The sequence below is a fragment of the Hyalella azteca genome, unplaced genomic scaffold (assembly GCF_000764305.2).
Source record: "Hyalella azteca isolate HAZT.00-mixed unplaced genomic scaffold, Hazt_2.0.2 contig16191, whole genome shotgun sequence".
Lineage (NCBI taxonomy): Eukaryota > Metazoa > Arthropoda > Malacostraca > Amphipoda > Hyalellidae > Hyalella > Hyalella azteca.
In genome coordinates, this window is record NW_025946018.1 from 180,463 (window position 1) to 202,392 (window position 21,930).

General features: G+C 38.5%; 1 protein-coding gene across 1 annotated transcript; it reads left to right on the forward strand.

Moving 5' to 3' along the window:
- LOC108681578 lies at nt 1-19,675 on the forward strand. Its single transcript, XM_018170624.2, has 5 exons — nt 1-185; nt 16,519-16,624; nt 17,702-17,787; nt 18,433-18,552; nt 19,571-19,675. Exons 1-5 carry the CDS (start codon nt 120-122, stop codon nt 19,640-19,642), a joined length of 450 nt encoding a protein of 149 aa, XP_018026113.1. The 5' UTR covers nt 1-119; the 3' UTR covers nt 19,643-19,675.
- The last annotated feature ends 2,255 nt before the right edge of the window (nt 19,676-21,930 follow it).

Genomic DNA, 21,930 nt, shown 5'->3' on the forward strand with positions numbered 1-21,930 from the left:
GTGCTCGGCGGCGCGCACTTGTCTCATATACCCGCGAACTTCGATTGCGCGTACGTCGTATCCGCTCTTCTGAAGCTTATTTGTCTTCCAGTGAGTGATAAACAACACGACTTAGAACCATGGGTCTCACACTGAACATCCGATCGCTGTGCTCTCTTCCCGGCATCCTGAAGATCATCCAAATTGTGAGTTGTAACTGTTGTATAGTCAAACTTATGCCACATAAACTTTGACCCTTGAAAGATATTGCAAGCCTGTAAAGTATTTTCTTTATTTTATTGCACGTACATTTCTTAATGACATTGAATTGAAACTATTGGTGAAAAAATTTCCAAAATATCTGAAAATTGGCTGTTTCAGCCGAAAATAAAATTTGTTTGGCCTGGCAAATCTATCCCTTTATACCCGGCTATTATTAATTTCACCGACACGTTCCTTTAACGTAAAGGAAAACGGCCGAAAGCTCGCATAAAATTTTTTAGCTTTGCAAGTAGACTTATTCTTAGATTAAGCTTTTTGAATTACCCGAATTTTATCAGCTATTTCGATAACTAAAAGGTAGTTTCCCTATAAAACTTCTTCCTTCTGGTGCATTTTCCCCTCTCTCTCTATTCTCCGCGGGTGACTGACGACTATGTACTGACTGAATTTTTAAGACAGTGAAAAAATATGAATTCAGGAGGAGCAAGACATGAACAAGGGCGCATGTTATATTTCGTCTAAAATCGTATGCTACATTTCCTTTTTTAATCAGTTGCCATTTTAAAATGCTTCGTACCCTAGGGAACAACTGATATCTAGAAGCTATTTTAAATCTACCGTCCGTTGAAAAGATCTGATCAAAAGGCCAGTCTAGTCAAGAAAAGTACAAGAATCGGCGACAGGCCTATCCAGGCCTATTCTTTAAACGCCGAAGATACTATACTATACTATACATTGTAGAAATTATCAAGTTACTAATCGATCTTGACCAAATGAACCACGAATGCTATGATTCCATCCTGGCCCCCGTCACTAAGAAGCGTAAGATGTGTTTGTGTATGCACGGTTTGCTTGAATGTCATGGTAATAGACCCAGTTAGCGTCAACCTTTGTTCGTGAATGTTTAGAGCGTATTGTAGGATATCGAATCCGTGCTTACCGTGACATGAACTTTACATTTAGAAAATGTGCTGTTGTAAAATGAGAAAATCAAAGTTTCTTATTTCCGTTGCAAGTTACGTAGGAAGCTCTCTTAATGGGATTTTGCACTAATTTCAGCAATACTGAAAGTCTTTAATTATTTGTAAGAATGCAGTTATGGTGGTCATATCACCTTTTTATAAATAGTTTAAACGAGAGATTGTCTTATTATAATGGCTTCTCTGTATTTTATATTGTTTGGCAGTCGACATCTATATGATTAAACAACTATCTATTAAATAGTAGAGTATATGAGTCTTCGTGCGCTTCGTCGTAGTCGTAATAACGAACTATGATACTTTCTGAGTTTGCCACGGAGGATAATTTGCGCTGCTTATCAAATTCTGGATTGTTAATTGTTAACCTGCTCTATTATAGGATTAAATTTAAAGTGACGTGAAGTGGAATTAAGATGGATACTCTATTGTATAGTTACGCTGTCCAGTGTTAGCGGCTCACTGTTCTCGCCATTAGAACGTGCTGACTCTCAACTAAATTCATTTGAAATTAGCTGTAGAGTTCACAATTTCAAGCAATTGTATTAGAGTTAGCTAATCTTCCAAAATGTCGGACTACAGTCATATTTGTTATTCTCTGAAATATTATTTGGAATATCGTCTTGTTAAAAATCTTTCCCTGGCGAAACATTGTAAGTTCCAGACTCCTATAACCCATCGTTTGATTTCCAACTGCTGCTGATCACGAATTTCCCTGTATTCTGCACTCGATTAATTTAGATTATTTATTGTCGTATTGAACGGGCTTACGATATTACAGATCACGTCATTATATATCATTGGTTGATTTTCAATCCCGTTTCTCATATGTATCAAGAATGTTCCCAAAGTCTGACTCATGCAAGATCCACGTATCAATAGCCCTAGAATATTCCAGCTGTAGCAGCCAGAAAGCCAACACCTGCAGCAGGTGCACAGGTGTAGACCTGCCGCAGGTGCACAGGTGTAGACCTGCTGCAGGTGCACAGGTGTACAGCATTAAGTTCAGTACAGCTCCTACCTCCCAAACTGGCAGCGTCTCTGTCATTCCGAAGCCTTTCTGGAAAAAACATGCCTTCCCAACACTCGTATTCTTGTTCTCATTCTCATACACTCATATTCCTAAGTACACGTCCCTACCCTCAAATTCCTCATATTCCTAAACACACGTTCCTACCCTCAAATTCCTCATATTCCTAAACACACGTTCCTACCCTCACATTCCTCATATTCCTAAGCACACGTTCCTACCCTCGCATTCCTAAAGTAATTTCTTCTCATTCTTTAGCCAGGCGAGAGGTCCAGCACACAAGACGTCTCTATATCCCGAGGAAATTTGTTCAATGCGAACCGTCCCTGCCAGGCATGCTTAAATAACATCGTGACTTCGTTTGTGTCAAATTTAAAAGTTGGCAACCGTCGACTTATTACTTTATAGAATCCCAAATTTAATTTTCGCGTTACATCTTCGGTAAAAAGACAAAATGTCCTGCTGTACACCATTACGTGTGTGAAATATGAACAATTAAATAGAAAAAAAAGTGGGTTCATTATCATATGATTTGCGTATGTCCAAGTAGCATGACCTTAATTTGCTTTCCGATAGCAAACGTCGTTTACGAATTTGTTTTGGATTTTTCCACTTCTACCAAAAAAATAATTAGGTTGACAATTACCAAATTAAGTTCCAGTACCTAACCTAACCAATATTGTAAAATTGTTAATAATTTCTAACCAATCCTGACTACGACCTGCAGCCAAATTTACCATGACTTATTATTTCTAACCGTAGCAATCTGTAACCCATTTTGATCCGTAATCCCTTTATTTGTAAAAAAATATATTCCTCCAAAGCGTGATCGGTTCACAATAGTCACGTAACTTGCACGTGACTTGTTCTTTAAATTTGCGCTTTCGACATAATCTCAAAATCCACGTAAAATTCTTACGTAACGAACTAACGTCACGATTGATTTTTGCTTTTGTTAAGGTCTGACCTACATATTCCATGATAAGTCTTGAGTATCCAGCATACTTTGTACTATCATTTCGTTTCTACTACATTTCCAGAAGAATTTTATATAAAGAATTGTATTGTACGAGCTATCTCTGCTGTTCAGTTTTGTTTACTATTCTTTCTATCGAAGTTGGTATCGAACAACCCACATCATTGAAGACCAAAGTGGACGTTTAGTGCCCCCAGTCCCTCATAAACCTTTTTAAAACTTCTTTTACAAATGTACAAAACATGAGGTATTATGCAAAATGAAAAATATAAAACATGAAGTATCGAGGTACATTTTAATCTTATTTATGCTGCAATGTGAGATTCTGAGCAAATATATCACATTATTCTAAACCAAAATGACTAGAAGTGTTTGCACCAACACTTCAACGCTTAACGAATTACATTTGATCTGGGAAATACTACAACAAGTGGAGTAAACTGTTCGCTTAAGTCTAAGATGTAATAAGTAGAGAGTTAATTTATTAAAGCAATATATAGCATAACTGCAAGGGATGCGTTGAGATGTAGCGTGACCTCATGGCAGTGACGCGCAGGCTGCCATTTAACTCAATATTGGGCGTGCGTTGGGGACCGACTGTGTGTCATCTTCTCATCAGTGCACTTGTCCGTTATTACTTGCTATACAGCTTCATTTCCTTCGAGTTCTAAACATCATGCATGCTCTTATTGAAGTTTCGTGCCAAGGATTCATGACAATGAATATTCACTTGTTTGGTAACTGTTTATAGTCGCTCAATAGACTTAAAGAAAATCAAATGAATCGAATGATCAACTATTGAAAATTAGGTAAAAAATTTTCAATTTAATCACAAAAATTCTTGCATACAATCGAACTACTGATTATAGTTACTTCATACCAGAATGCAGAATAAGTTTGATGGACGTTTTGTTGATAAAATTCAGATAATTATATTATTGTTCGATCTATTTTGAATTACTTTATTTGTTTTTCTAAGTTTATATTTTGATTTTCATCCGTTGATAAGTGACGGCTAAATCGGAAGGACCATTATTCAATAGTTATAATTTATTTAAATGGTATGCCTATAAACTCCATAACAAAAAAATTAGATCAGTACTCACTGCAGTGAGTGACAGAGAGCGCATTTTCTCGTCCGTCCGTGAAGTTACGGACAGACGGACGGACGGACATGACGAGCACAATAGCGCCTTTTCTTCCATAAATGAGAAAATGCGCTAAAAAGACCCCTCATACCCGGCTCAAATTCATAATGATTCTCAAAAGGTAACACTGATCGACACTTTTTTAGTTAAGAGAATGTCTTCCTCTCCTACCAGCTGCCGGGAGACGGGAGCTTTGGTCGATATTTTGGCGCCAGCAATTGTCAGCCTGCACCGCCCCTGAAATAACCGCGACTAGGGCGCCTATAATGGTGCTTCTGTTCCAATTTTCGTAGACATTAGAGAAACTCTTGTACGAAAGAGTTTCTTGCACATCCACTGTTTTTCTTCTTGCACATCCACTGTCTTCCATTACGCACACTCAACTTGATTCTCTTTCCTTTGAATACGTTTGTCTCATCGCATTCCGAATGGTTTGATTAAAAGTTCTCTGTTGTTCCAACTCAGAATTCGAGAAAGCACCACAGAACTGTATAGGGGATCACGGGCATTCGCCTGTAGGGGATCACAGGCATTCACCTGTAGGGGATCACAGGCATTCACCTGTAGGGGATCACAGGCATTCACCTGTAGGGGATCACAGGCATTCACCTGTAGGGGATCACAGGCATTCACCTGTAGGGGATCACAGGCATTCACCTGTAGGGGATCACGGGCATTCGCCTGTAGGGGATCACAGGCATTGTTTTCGTTATTCTACTGTCCAGCTGCAGGCTAACATGGTACGCAGCCACTGAAGCTTCGCCCTTGTTAATTCCCCTTGTTAATTCATTGACTGAAGAGGCTGAATAGCCTCCTTTCAGACCGCGATCTCGACCGTGACATTCAGCTACGCAAGGAAACTGTGTGCACTCGCTGCCATGTAACGAAAGTACATTAAATAATTTAAATCTTATTATGGAGCCGATTGTAATTTTCATAAGAACTTTTACAAAGCGAGCTCCAATGCCAATTAATTACGGATGATAATAGCTTATTGTTATCAGGTAGTGATAGTAATTATGGCTTATATTTCAACGATGAGGAAATTTTTCAAAATGGAAACGAATTTGCTTGATGGCTCATGCTACTTTTATATTTTGAACTTGATTCTTCGTTGTTTAAAAAATCATGAAATACGTTCCAACTCCTTTTTATATCAGTGAATTTTTTTTCGGCCAAGACCAAATTTATTTTGTATTTCACAAGCATAACGGGTGGATCATGGCTTGCTGAATAATCTCATGAAATAAAAATCTATAATGATATAAATTTCAATTCAAACGTAAAATCACTGATATACACCGTAAGAAAAACTCAGACAAATTGCAGCTTTGGAAGTCTACACTGTACAGAAGTAGACGTACTCGGTGACCTTTGCTGTGGATGCAAGCGGACGCCGTACGACCGACCGTGAACCCCGCGATACGCGCGAGTCGGGGCGGAATGCTAAGGAAGAAAGCGATTCTTGTTCGCTGCACGGATAGCGAGTGAGGTCGGTTCCGATATTTCTATGCTCGCTGTCGCAAACGTGTTGTATTTTCTCTCGCCCAAATATTAGCTGGAGTTGATTATACCATAACTAACTTTCTACTGCCATGGTAGTATCTAGTTGATGTCCATAGAACTTGTTCGAACTATGTCAAAAAAAATACCTCAATTACCTCGTCCAATTATATCATTACAGTCCGTCCATGATTCATAAGGTTGAAGGTATGCTGGCCGAACCCTAGACGGTAATTAAATAGCAGGTGCAGCTGTATGGGAGCAGCTCCAATTACCATCTTCCTTCGTAAGGCATCATTCAAAAGACTTTTTTTAAGCCTCTGCATTTATTAATCTTATATTTTCAGGGCTTGACTTTACTAAAACAAGAATCGCTATTAATGCTGGGTGATGGAGACTATTACTTGGTAGCATAAATGTATTTTCTATAGGATTAATTTAGAGCTTTAGAGCTTACTTGTTGGCAACAAAATGGTGCGTTTGCTGCTATCGGCGACACTCGCTTCCTGTTTTCCGTTAAACTTCAGCAAAGTTGGTTGCATGTCGCCCGTTGTGCGTGCCGTGCTGTTCCTGTCCGCGGATGTTTGCGTCGACGTAGCGAACCTTAAAACAAACTTCGTTTGCTTCAGGGGCTTTACGCTCGCTTTAGCTTTTTCACCATTATTTAAATTTTCTTTTCTATTTAACAAAAAGAACATTTCGGGTGTAGATTCAAATGAAGCGTGATGGTAGAATTTTTTGCGGATTCTTGTTTATCTCGCTGAAAATGTGTTTTACGAAGATGATGAAACCGTTCAGTCATGTCTTTATCGAAAATGTTTCGGAGACGAACTCCGTCATGAAAGCATAAGAATATAATTTTTCTACATCCAAGATTTATCCTTCAATCATATCCCTCTCGTTCTCGTTCGTTATTTCGTGTGTATGTTTGAATGCTATTTCAAAGTTCAAGAAAAATTTGGTTAGACACAGCATGATGTCTGAACCGTCGTTCTGTTCCTCGAACGAACCAATTCACATATTTTTGCTCTAACATTACGCAGTCTTTTTCAAAGTTCAGGAAAAATTTGGTTGGACACAGCATGATGTCTGAACCGTCGTTCTGTTTCTCGAACGAACCAATTCACATATTTTTGCTCTAACATTACGCAGTCTCCTAGTAGCGTTTACAGCGCGTTTTACCAGCCGAGTAACAAGACTACAAGACTACCTGCCTGTCTGCTGCAGCGCGGTGCTTGATCGCTCACTGCTATTCTTGGAGATGACGCCATCTCAGCTCACTTGCGATGACCTTAACTCTAAACTTCGTTAATGTCATCGATTCTCACAAAAAAGAAGCTAATTTTTGGCTCCAATAATTTAGTTTACAAGCAATATGAAATGAATATATGTAATGATAACTTGTTTTGGGAAATTTTTGCGATATGACGACTATTCGGATGAGTTCAATTTTAATTTTTTACTTAGGATCAAACAGATCCAAAACAAAAAATGTTTTGAATAGCACTAAATTTTAAACGAGAAATGAATTATTATTATCAAATTGAGATTTAGAGATTTACTTACAAGTTTGGCGCAACGTTACTCCTCTTCAACTCTTCGGAATGACTTCAAAGCCTAAAACTATTCCATTCTTGGACCGCGTCACCTGTTCCGTCAATACGCGCTGTAGGCACTGCCTGGTTACAGGGAGTACAGTGCAGTGACCCCGAAGCCATTCCATATTAGTAACCGTTGCTGGAAGAGCAGCGAGCCCTGGGTGGAGGTAGGTGAGGGCTGGTGAGGGGACTATGGTGAGGGTAGGAGAGGCCACCGGAAAAAAGTGACCAGGAGGGGGGGATAGGTGGGGTGACCGGAGTAAGGGTAGGTGGGGTGACCGGAGTAAGGGTGGGTGGGGTGACCGAGTTTAGGGCATGCAGCCAGTATCGATCTTGGCGGGCAACTTGTTGCGCAGTTACGCTCACGTTTCAGCGAACTTCATGAGTCACGATCGCACTTTTGTACATTCGCGGTTGCGTTCTTGTAGAATGAAATATTCGTGTTCTTTTCCACAATATTCGATAACTTTTTGAATCCTTTTAAATGAGTGTATCGCTGAAGAATTTACTCGTGTCTGTTTACTAAAACTTTCTCGAATTCTTGAGTTCTTGTTGTGCGTCCTGAAACGCTTTTGATCTCTATTGTTAACGAAATGAAAATAATGAAAATCTATACGTAATATATTTTTATTTTTCTTTCGAGCGACTTACGTTAAGGGCTTCGATGGATTTCTCATATTGGCTGGCACTTACAGCGTATTGATGCTTGTGAGGGAAACTTTGAAACCAATATCGGATGAAATAATTGGAAAGTATGTGGACCAAGCCTTGGAATTAATTTTTTATAATCACCGCTCAAAACAGTAATAAATATACTCTAATCCTTGATATTATCTTCTTTTACATATTTTTACGTTTTGTATGATGTGGAACAATAGATCATGGAAGGCATCGTCGAGAACTAACGAATTAAATATCGAGGAATGTAGGAATCTCGTATAGAAAGTAAATGTCAATACTCGTAAATGATGTTGACCTTGCATTTTTAAAGCTAATTTCTCCAAAAGTACGTCGCCGTCTTGGCAGCGCCTTGTTCGTTAAATTGCTGCCTTGGAATTCCTGTGGCGAAACCTTCAGCCATGCGGCCCTTACAGCCTTTTTGTCCAAATTAAAACTAATGGTTTTTGTTATTCCATCCATAGTAATAAGTCGGCTGGTCCAGGCCCAGTCCGAAACCCTTCCACTACGCGTTAATTGGAGGCAAGCATTGCGGCAGAGAAAGACTTTAAACAGTTTTAGTCAAATGAACAATGCAGGAGACAAGCCAACAGCCATTGTTACGCGAGTGTTACGATATTTTAATGCATAATTTTGAGCGTGTATGTTAAGTGCATTTCCTGGATTCCAGACAATTCATTTTTGTGTTAATTTCAAGGTTATACTATTATAATATTTTCATCATGCTTTTTTGTAGATATTTTTCTAAGAAATGAGCATCCACCAGCAAAATTAATCAATAACGTTGACTTGATGACATATGTCGAGGATGTCTATGATTTAGTCACAATTTGTTTATGATATAATCATATTAGGCCCCCTTAACTGCTGGAAAAACATCGCATAAATTTTTTATTCTACTTTGGTGATCAGTATATGCTCCTATACCTATTGTACCCTACTATGATTATTTTTAAACTCCTGATGCTATTTACAGCTCTTTTGTAATGTTATTTCGAGATTGTTACTTGTAAAATATTCTTGCATTACTAGTCAAAACTCGTACCTATTCTCGTTGTTTAGTGCAATCGTCCAAAAGATGATACCAGTGATGCACCGTATTTAACCGTGTTATTCGCTGTTAAATTTCATGTAATTTATAAATAGTTTCACGCTTTGTTCCAAATTTATTGAATTGCTTTTCCAATGTGTTTTGATTTAAATTTTTGTTAAAGTACTTGTATGCTCGCCGGATAGGCAAATAAATGAGGCACTAGATGGCTACCGCACCTGCAGTGTAGGTATCTTTAAAGCTGCTCAGGCGGGTTCTGGGTCTGCACTGGTGAAGATCATAACCCCGAACAGGTTTAGACCGTAACCCTTAACAGGTGTAGATCGTAGCCCCAACAGTTGTACAGCGTAACCCCTAACAGCTGTAGATTGTAACCCCTAAGAGCTGTAGATTGTAACCCCTAATGGGTTTAAATCGTAGCCCCCAACAGTTGTACACCGTAACCCCTAACGGTTGTAGATCGTAACCTCGAACTGGTGCGATTGTGAGCCTCCCACTCAATTGCGCTAATTTATCGTCACCAGATGTTCGTTGTCCCGGATATGAAGTTCTCGCCCCCTCTTCCCCTTCCGTTCCCCTCTCATTGCTCTCGTTTCGTAATTGGTGCGACCTGGTCTTGTTATGGCTGTACGTGTTCATGCAGCGTTATGCGTCTTGTCTATCGTCTACCATGACAAAGCCGCACTTATTACAGTAAATTTTTTTTCCTAGGTGAAACTCAATACGTTACTGTCAGAAACCGGAAGCAAATGTGATTCATTAATCCATTACATTGCCTGCCTGCGCATTCGAAACTGGCGAAGAATGCGTCGTGAATGAAATGAAACGGGACAAAGAGAAACGGGACAAATTTTATTAAGCGAGGATGACTTCAACTCAACTGCGACCTGGTGCCCGAAACAATAAAGAGGATGATTGTTTCATTTGTTATTCGTACATGTCCCATCACATGAGAATATCTCAACCTGCAGAAATGCTTATCATAGAGTATTAAACTTGACCTTAAGAATTAGGCCATGATAATAAACAGATTAATTTTTATATCCCACCGCACCGATCGACCTGCCAAACGGTCTATGGCACAGTGCTATAACTGATGGCTGAGCGCCTTGCTCGTTTCGGCTCTGGTTTCCAAATTGCAACTCATTTCTTGACTTCTGACCTCTCCTGCATGGGACTGTAATACTGAGACATTGACTGCTGAGGCTCGTTTACGGAGCCTAGGCCAAATAAGTAGGCCACAGTTGGCGTACTGTATTTATTGGTTAATTCCTATAAGACATTCATTAATATTTGGCCATCAAACTCATTTTCAACGTCCTACTATTATTGTTGCTTTAGATAGAGATGAAGGAATATTCGTTAAAAATAAAAAAAAAATCTAGCAAGCGAGGGAAAAGTAATACAAAATTTTCACGATTTTATTCTGATATCAATTTTCCGAATGAACGTTCCGTCATTACAGCAGACCTTAACCAAATACGTATTAGTTGATTTTGTATTTATTTATTGACTTGTTATGTACGAATGTTTATTGTAAATTTCGCAATGACCGTTGACTTAGCATTGCAAACATGTACATGAAACGTTCATTAATTTCACGGGACTTGCCGGGTAACGCCCTGCCACTCCGGCCTCGGTGTCCGCTCCTGCCTAGCATCCTCCCACAGACGATGTGTAGCCGGTGCACTCAATTGTCTTTATTGCCTCAATGCTTCCTTAACCCACTCCTTGTTGCTCACGCTCCACACACAACGTTATACATTCAGCATACTTAGAATTTCAGCATGCATATGTACTTTCCAACCTTGCATTTCAATCCATCATGTTGCACTTACACGATATTGAATACCTAACCTCACAAGAAGTGGCATCGCTTCACGGTTTTTCTAGTTTAGAAGTGGTTGTGAATCGTCCACCAATGCTTCGCTATTCTCAATAACCTGAACACAGAATTGGAATGTGACTTTTTTTCTTCTCCCGGTCGGTTCACTGAACCTCGAGTTCGTTTACACTTTTTACTATTAACTCCTTTTGAAGAAACATTCATGAGCTCGATGACATTCCAGAAAAATTTGCAGCATTGCTGCCGGTCTTATCGACCGGAATTACTGGTCGCTGCTCGATCGCATTGCAAACGAGACGCAAGTTTCAACAGGCTATGCGTCGCTTCGCTTTATTTCTAGGCATAATCGTCTCCTGGCTTCGTACATTAATGCGATATTCAAATAAGGAAATTATTTATCAACAGCTTTTTTCGTAGCGACGATTGCGTTTGTTGCATGTGCGGTGAAGATTGTTGTCCTTTGCGATTCATCTGTTGTTGAATTTTCTTAATCGTACTATTTCATAATCTTGAAACAGAACAGGATTTTATCAACCTTATGGTCCTATTTCTCAATGAGAGTTACCTTTCACAAAGAACACAAGCATGAATGAACGCGAAAGAAGTGTATCCATTGTGAATCAAGTCACGAAAAGTTCAAGAATCGGCAACAGGCCATGGGCCTATTTCTTCAACGCCGACACTTCTGTTCTATTCTATTGTATTCTATTCTATGATTGATTACAAATATTTTATGTCGGCTCTTGCGGGAGAGCGATGGCGCTGGCAGCACAGAGCGCTGCTGTGTTGGTTGCCAAGCGCCTCCTGTGTGGACTCGAGCGCTCAGACGTGAGAAAATCTTACCGAGCTGGTGTCGGATTCTCTAAAATTCAGAGGTGATCATAACTGTCCGTTTTGCGTATAGTTCTGGTACTTTTTATGTTGCTTTAAAATGCGTAAACTTTGTATTAATAATTATTATGACAGCAGGGAAGCTATTTTCCCGAACATGGCCGGGTTTGCCTGCTGGCCACTAATAATTTTGAACTATTTAGTGTTAATATATTATATCATCGATGCAACGATAGTTGTAAACTCATTCAGAATCTATAAATTTATCATTTATAAATATTTTTAATTATATATAAATTCAGTCAGAATATATATGAATTCAATCTACCGGATGAAACTACAAAAAATACTGCTGTAGCATATGACGCGGCCACTCGGAGCGGTTTGTAAACAGCTTCAGATTGTCGTATCTGAGGCATGAAAGAACCGCCTGTTGTACGTGGTGTTCGGGAGAGTCGGTAGCTGGTCTGTCATCTCTACAGCGGCACTGTAACTTTATCTGTATCGCTTCTTCAAACGAAGCGCACTGTGACCAAGATTTTTGAGCTACTAGATCATTTTGTATATTGTTTATTATTAGTTGTACTTATTAATTATTGCTATGTGAGGTACGATTGATTAAATTTATCCATGGAAGCTGAGTCTGTATTTTGACATACGAAGCATTAGCTCTTCTGGCCCTAATTGTGTACCAATATTACACTCCTGCACATCATGCCAACCGTCAGTGGATCGATTAGCTTATAGGCAGCCATCACACTTCAGGACCTTCAGGCAGTTGCTTCTTTTATGAGCTCGAGTCTTTTGCTATCTATACATGCGTGATAATCCTGTGGCACACTGCCCTGATTTAAGGAGCAGCTGAAGCGTCAATAGTTATTTTCCTTTCAACATGACGTACCTAATGCCCTCAATAACGGAATTATGCAGAAAAATCGCAAAGTACTTGAGTTTAGAGATCAGTAAGTATTCATTCCTTCGGAAAGACACAATAGTTTACGTTTTCCTAGTCAAGGCACTTTAATTTCACCGAAGGTTGCGATTCAACCGGAGGCCCATTTAATAATAATATAATTAACAAGCACCTGCTGGTCCGAGACTTTGAAAGCGTTTGCCTGAAGAACATTGCTATATAAGGCACGAGTCTCGTATCAACCTTATGGTCCTATTTCTCAGTAAGAGTTACCTTTCACAAAGAACACACGCATGAATGAACGCGAAAGAAGTGTATCCATTGTGAATCAAGTCACGAAAAGTTCCAAGTTATCTGCAGAGCATCAATCAGCTAGAGAATCAGTGTGGTGTGAACTTACTCTAAAAGGCAAAGATAGCCTTCTCATAGGGGTCATTTACAGATCACCTAACAGCACCTCTGATAACAATAAAGTACTAAACAGCCTTTTACCGAGCATGTCATTCAGCAGGTCGCATAAAGATTTGAAATGCCTAGCTCCTTATCGAACCCGGTGGAAGTCTAGTAGCTTCTTCAAACTATCGCCAGTCATGAAAAGATCCGGTCAAATGACACGAGTTAAGATCTATGAACAAGGCACGAAATGGAAAAGAATCGGCGACAGGCCACATCAGGCCTACACTTCAGAGCCGACATCACTATGTTATGTTATGTTATAAGGTGCGAAGGGATATACATGCTTCTGGTGTTGCCAACGGCTATACAAGAGCTTTAGTTCAAGGTTGCCTTAGCTTGTTCGTTTCACGGCCTCCTTCCACCAACTTTGAGGCTGATTCATTTCGTGAAGAGCTTCTTAAAAAGCCGTGAGTAAATCGTTGTTTAGTGTCGTCACAGTAAGAATTATCTTGTGTAGAAGGGGCAGCGTAGCCAAAGTAAAAATTAAACTTTGTAGAAGGGTTAGCTGAAATCAGTTTTTATGTAGATTCAAGTTTGTTATGTTTTTAGGACCTTTTCGGCTTTGAAAACTGACCCTTCTCTGATTGTTGAAAGCTTATGAGATCTATTGCAAACTTTTTGCACATGAGCTGACATAATTATCTGCTCAAGTAAATTTATTGCTGATATAATTTTGAACAGCACTTTAATGACAACATCTTTTAACACAATCTTCGTGTGAGAGCGAGCTCGCTTTCCTCATGACACGGTGAGAGAAAAGCCTCCGTGCTAATGAGTGTGCGTAGGCAAGACACATCGCACCACGTCTTCGCCACAAAAGGACGGACGCTGAAGTTTGTAATCGAAGTTGTGCTGTGTAGCGGCTTTTGGCAAGCGTCGCGGGGTTATAGCGCTACATGGAAACTCCCTTCGTGCGGATTACCTCCTGGAATGCCGCGCCCGTTGCTCCTTTTGAAGAAGGCAATTTCATTTGTCGTAAGATTCCTGCGAGATCTTCTTTGTTGGTAATTTTACTGTAAGGCATCTGATGATTCGGATGAAGGAAGTCTTGCGGGAAGTGTTTGAAAGATAAGATGCTTAATATAATTTCTGCGTGTAACAGTAGTAATAAAAGACGTTATGTGATAAATTAGATCTGTTTTTAAAATAAACCTTCTTAATCATAGAATATCGTTTCGAAATTTATTCGCATTATAACTCGTCGTTATGCTGGGAACCTCTAGCATGATTTAATCTAATATATTTAGTTTTCTAAGTGATTTTTCTCAAGATCGAAGAGAAATGAGTTCCCTTCTATAATTGATATGAGCATTCATCGCTATTTCTGTTCAATCCTCTTCATTAAATTGCCATACACGAACAGCTGGGGATGTAGCATTATATTTGAGTTTCTGCTCACGAATAAATATCCCCTGTGTTCGTTTTATCGACGCTGTCTTCCTCTTCCTGGGTCGTGGAATGGCGGTTTTCTACGCGTAACAAAAACTGATAACCAGGCAACTCACGAGAGACATGCCAAGGTTACGCGACCTGCGATCCTTCACGTCGTGACTTCGTCGCGCACAGCCACGATTTTTAGCGCATTTTCTCGATCATTTATGGAAAAAAGGCGCTATTGTGCTCGCCATGTCCGTCTGTCCGTCCGTAACTCCACGTTTTCGTCGACGAGAAAATGCGTTTTCTGTCACTCACTGCAGTGAGTACTGATCGTTACATTTTTCGGTGATATTCCTCCTCCACGCTCACCTGGAACTTTGTCAACTTATTAAGTTATGTCGTTTTAGCACAAATGCCTCCTTAGGTTTATCTTCAATTAACATCCTTTTACTATCATACGTTTTCCTTTAATTTCAAAGGTCTTGATTTTATTTGGTCGATATCATCCTGAATATTTGTTTGAAGTATCGTGATATTTTCCTGCTAACACAAAGAACGAGAACCAGAACCTGCAGATGCCTTTACTGGGGATTTCTTTAGGTTCTTTTCTTGCATACATCCGCAATGCTATTTATAATGAGTACCTTTCGTGCGGTGACGAATGTATTTGTATAAATTCCTTTTACTTCGCGTTGCAAAGAATAGAGTACACACGTATTGTTTTCCGTTGTTGATGAAATGTAATCCTAACATTAAAAACATGTATTGCGCGGTCTTAAATTCAAGGCTGGAATATGTTTATTAGTACAAACAATTGCTTTATATTACAGGTGTGAATGCCTGAATAGTTCCTTAAATGGGTTTTTTGGGTTTTAACACTATTTTGAAATTTTTAAAAGCATTTCAATTTTCGTTGTTTTAGTGGAGCCTCTTGCCCATAAAGATAACTGCCCCGAAAAAAACTTCACGTATCTTGATTGTCTGGATTAATCCGCAGATAGTTGATTGCTTGTCATTAACGTAGAAATCTGTACAACGTATAATGGCGTGAAAGTGTCGGATGTTTATAAGAATGTTTTAAATTCCTCCTTGGCAGTATTCACAGCATTCATTATGTTATGTATAAAAAACGGATTTAGTATTTAAATTACCGTCCATGCTGCATCTGGAATGTTTAACTTGCCTACAATTAAACATTTAGTATGCAACGCAGAGCTTCACTATTCTTCATGTTAAGCATGTCGTGTAATAAGATGCTACAACGAGTGTCTCTTGGCTGCATACGAAACAAAAACGCAAACTCTGAATCTCCATATAAAAAAGTGTAGATATTCAGCATAAACAAGCACGAATACAAAACTCTGGCCTTGAAGTTGGCTATTATCCTCATAGAAGGAGTGTTCATGTTCTCGCGCACTCTGGAAACAAGTGTCGCACGCTGTTGTTAGCATGCGCGTGACGGGAGTTTTTTAAGCATGTGATCTAATGCATACCGCTCTGGGTGGAGTTCCCTTATATATTGTTCCCGGCTGAAGGGCTTCTAATTACATTGATGATTGAACAGCCATGACACAAGTCCCTCTTTTAGTTGATGAAATGACGTGACAAAAATCTTATTTATACTTGCAAATAATGCTTATTTAATTTAAATCTTTTCATCGTTACTAATATTATAATGCAAACTATCTTTATATTTTATGCATAGTATAGTATAGTATAGTTGGCTGCGTGGGGCTGGTAAAATTTCCGAACATATACCCCGAATTTCACTTCTTCTTGTTCATGCGTTTTAGAACGGAAATAAATTAGTCACATATGCAGTTACGCACGACAGTTCCTTGCTCATCCATTCGCGCGGCATTTTAACGCCACATCTCGTCGGTTTTATCTACATTGTTAAATCGTCTAATTTTCCACGTTCTTTTCTCCTTAGATCCTGGCCCTGATCGCTATTGCTCTGCTGCGCCGCTACAACCTCGAGTTCGACAGGGGCAGTCTCCTGGGCGCCAATGATGACTACAGGGATCGCCAACTTACAGGCAAGCAGAATTATTCAATCAGAACAGCGTTATAAATTAACCAGCTAGTCATTATATAGTTGGGAGTTACGTCTAATAACTTTGATAGGATTCCATGAACAAACGAACAGCGTTTCCAACTGTGATGAGAAATTCTTTATGGTACCTCAATTGAACAGCTCCTGAAGAGATTCTAGTTCTAACGAAGACTGGACCTTTGCGTCAAACCAGTTTCTGTTGAATCACGTATTAGAACCATCTCAAGTGATGAAGTGGTTGTGGAAGTTTAAAAATGATTATTTTTGTGTAAAAAAATTCTCTTATTTTCTTGCTAGCTGATCATATAACTAGCAATGTTTATAATTTATGTTTTTAACATATATTTAATTTGACAAATCTTATAGATCAAAGTTATAGTCTAGACTCTAGAGGATTATCGTGTTCATCTTATTATGTATCATCAAGAGTTAAACATTATGACGGCTTCTGACGCATATGAAAAATTATTCAAGAAATACCAGTTTCTGTTATTTAATTTGGAATCCACCTTTATAAATTCATGTTAATGTATAGGCTGTTCGGTGTATACCCCGTCATCTCGCGCCATTGCAGCCGATTTGATTGCTGGTGGCTGGTGTTTTTCGAATATAATTCGAGATTTTCTCACTATTTCAGGAGTTACAATGCATGTGTCCAATATGTGAACGGAACATTAAAAAATAATGGATCTGAGTGTCGGACCAGTTTTAATGTTCTAAGATTCTGCGCCAGAATTCGGATTACCAAACTTGTTATCTTCTTCAATATTGTATTATCAATCTGTGAAATTTGCAAAACAGTGCAGTTGCAATGTGATAGCAAAACCACTTTTTAGCGCATTTTCTCACTTATGGAAAAAATGCACTATTGTGCTCGCCATGTCCGTCTGTCTGTCTGTTCGTCCGTCTGTCCGTCCGTCATTGACCTCAAGTTTTCGTCGACGAGAAAACGCGCTGTCTGTCACTCACTGCAGTGAGTACTGAGTTATATTTTTCATATTATTGCACCGTGTTCTTCTGTATTCAGTTTTGTCTAACAAAACAAAAACATGTCATGCAGGCACCATCGCCATCGGCGCGTCTCTGCTCATCTCCATTCCTCTGCTCGTGGGCTACGTTTTCTTCGACGCCGCCTCCAGCCTCCTGGTGCGTTGTCTGCCATAAATAAATCATCTTATTTCCTCTAAACTCTGATAAATGGATTAAAAATTCTGGGACAAGAGATTGTTTGGAATCGGCCTTTGCCTCAGTAGATTTCAAAAATCCGTTTTGATTATTTCGAAAGATAATAGATTTTCTAGTGGTAATGTTCTCAAAAAGTTTAAGCTTTTCCCAATATCTCAGTTCTGTACGCCCATAAGGATTATTTATAATTTTCTCCCTCATACACTTGAGAAAATTTTGCAATAAGTTTGTGCTTGGATGATGGGAAACGAAATTGAATATTTATAATGGATGTCTAGGATAGGTACAGCATGGTTACAAAGTGTCAATAATATTTCATGTTTCCGTTGTATCTTGATTGATTGTCTCAATTCGACACGTCACAATACGTTCATTTTTTCAATCTGGCAAGATATTAGGATACTTTTGAAATTATAGAAGGAAATCTAGCCTTATTCAAGAGTAGATGATACTTTTGGTCTTTTACCCTGGCCTAAGGTGGCTAGGGTAAAAAACCAAAAGTGTTATCTACTCTTGAATCAGGCTCCATTTCCTTCTATAATTTCAAAAAGTATCTTAAAATCTTGCCAGATAAAAAAAAAAACGCTGAATATTGCGTGTGAGCAGGAGGCGCTGTTCTGCTTCACGGCGTGCACGATGAACATCGCAGGCGGCGCCCTGGCTATTGAGACCTACAAGGATCTCAACCACAAGGACGAAGCCGTGCAGGCTGGGCTCGGCATGGGGGTAGGTTAATTGTGTGCATTTATAGATATAGATACTTTATATTTAGATAACCTAGGCATGGTAAGTGTGTGCATTTATACAATGACTTTATATATTAGATAACCTAGGCTTGGTATGAAATTCGCTTTCTAATGTTAATTGATATATAAAGGGATTTGTTACTATTGCGTGTCACCGTCACAAATTTATTTGTGACTTGTCACCGTTACAAAATACCTTACAAAATATTTAGAACATTTTTGGCTATGCCTCATGGTAGTTATGCGAATCCGTAAATTTATGAGGTAGTTTAGTGTGAAACGTCACAAGTATTGGTTTTTTAAATATCTATTCATCTTGCAAATTATCGTGATCGTTGACTTGAAATGAGCTAAATTCATCTTAAATAATAAACTGTCGTTTTTATTTTTCCGTTTATTTTTCATTCATGTGCAGTTATGAAAAAAGTTCAAGACCATCAATTACTTTTTTAGGAAAATCTTGTCTACATTGCATTTATGTTAAGGACGAATGTGTTCATGTTAACTCGGCCTGGACTCTTAACTGTCCCCGATTAGCCTGAAATTTAGGCTAACAATATTATTGCTTAAAAATTTTCAGATAATTAAATCTTCGATATGCAGCCATACTGTAATTAATTTGCTTTCAAATATCTATCATCTCTTTAATGTGAAATTTGTCAGTACCCTGATCATGCAACTAATTTAATTAGAAAAGTTCTCAGTTTAAAATGAACTCTTCCTTATCACAAAGCGTTAACTGCAGGTCCCGAAGTAAATTATTAACCACTAGGCAATAAGTCCAGCAGCTATCTCAATCAATCGTCAGCTAAAGAAAGATCGGGTTCCAAAGGCCGGATCCCTTGTGAATCAAGTCACGAAAAGTACAAGAATCGGCAACAGGCCATGGGCCTATGTCTTCAACGCCGACACTTCTATTCTATTCTATTCTATTATATTCTATTATATTCTAAATGTTTGAGGCTTCTATTCTATTTTTAACCAAGGTTTTCTTGCAGTCCATGATGATCCTGAACGCGCTGGCTTACCTCATCGACGGTGTCACGGGCTCCATCAGGTCGTCCAAGTGAACGCCTGCCGCCCTGCCGTGACTCGCCTGTAGCGGTGCACGCCTGTCGCGCTGCCGTGACTCGCCTGTCGCGCTGCCGTGACTCGCCTGTCGCCCTGCCGTGACTCGCCTGTCGCCCTGCCGTGACTCGCCTGTCGTGCTGCCGTGACTCGCCTGTCGCTTTGCCGTGACTCGCCTGTCGCTTTGCCGTGACTCGCCTATCGCTCGGCAGGCGCTATGACCAAACATCGCTTTACTATTATATATTTAATATCGGCTTACTTGTGCTGTAAGCTTTGGTTTGTTAAAATTTTATTGAACGTTGCTTTATGTGGTACATAAATCTTGCCAGTTCTTCCAATTATTTATTAATATGAAAGCTGGTTTAGGATTTAGCGTCGACCTGACGCCATTAAAATTTGCAGCGAGGTTGGTCATGTGAAAGAAGTTTATTTTAAAAAAAATTTAGCCCTTTAAAATTTACTTACAACTATAAATATTCTCAAGCGCCTATATCAATGTAGAAAAAATGTTTGCAGATGTATTTTTATTATGACTAAGCTAATCTGGGTGCTGAAAAACGAGTTCATCATAATCATGTCATGTCTTATGGAATATGTAACTCTTTCGGTGCAAAATTGTTTTTGAAAAACTATCAGAGAAGCAATGCTATAGTAGGAAACAACGTGTGACACCAGTGTTTGTACACGTGCAAGCACAAATGGGTTTATTATCTAATAAATTTAAAGTATTCCTAAAAAAATGCAGGAAGCGCCTGAATCCTGATAGTATCAGAATAGAGCATCTTATTGTTCGTATCGTTTATTTTAGAGGTAGCAAAATATTTGTCGTGTCCAGAATGTTTGTTTCCGTAGCATGTAAGACATACTAAAAGAAAACTGCAAAACTACCATAACAGGGAAAATAATAAAAAAATAATAGAATTTCAGAAAACTATGTATTAATGTAGATACGACGTGATATCAAAAATATACTTATTAGATGAAAAAATTAAATGAAACGAGTTATTAGATAACGTAATAAACTTCATCTTATCACATTATATCTTTCTAAAGTTTTTTGTAACGTCTAATGATTTTATCTCGCATTCTCGCATTCATTTGGAATGATATGCTTTAACATTCAAAAGGAACAAAATTTTATGACTTGGAAAATACGTCAAACATATGATTAATTTCATGTTTACATCAATGTCCAACATTGAAGCAAGCTAGTTTTAATGATTCAGTACCTATAATTTAATTTTAGATAAATAATGTGTTCGTCTCTTGCATTACTGTTCAAATTAAGTTAATAACAAAAAAATGATTGCAGCAACAATACTACAAACTTGATCACATGCATAATTAAAATATTTTCACATACTAACATAACTAAATACTGTTACTCATCAACGATAGTTTCACTTCAGAACAGCTCTTCTACCCACTACAATGTATACAACATTTATAATTCGATTTTCTATATTTTAAGAATTTGCTTAGCACTACAAGAAAGAGCAGAGTTCGAATCCTTGAATGAATTTCCTACTTAAAAATACTGATCATCGAGCGGGTGATATTCTGTCTTTCCAGAATGAAAATATAACTTGAGTTGTTTTTAAAATTTATAATTATCTACTTAAGACTTCAGACTTAACTGTATACTCTTCAAAATATCGACATCAAAGCACATATAACTTTTCTCAATAGATAATAAAAAACAATCGGTTATTATCTCCTACCCTTCAGCGCCCTAGTGGCAGATTTTGCGTTTATAATCGAGTGTGATTGAACCTTGATGATCTTTACTATGTTAAACGTATAACTGCGAAAACGATTGTGGTCTAGAAATGTCCACAGACGCATAACTTGCGAGCCATGAAATTCCGTCACACCGATGAAAGACTTTCGATTGAAATTATTATATATTTTAAAGAGTAGCTAAATATGGACAAGATACCTTCCTGTCATATTTGTAAGTGCATTGAGATTCAAGCTTATAGAAAGGAACAGACTCCGCTCAACACGATAAAGAACAACATTTTGAAATACAGTTTTCCCGCAGTCTGATATCGCGAATGACCTGCTTCTCGGATTTTTTATAATTAGTCACATCGCACATTATGGCTGTTTCACAAAAATCTGTGGAGGCTTTTGCTTTTTTTTTATGGTAAAATCTTAATTCGAAGTAATTTCTATACACAAGATTAAATAGGAACGTAATGGAAGATATGAGATTAGAGATGCTTGGAAAGTTGCTTATGAAGAAAGTATGGGATGAGAGTATGGGATAATAACACAAAATCAA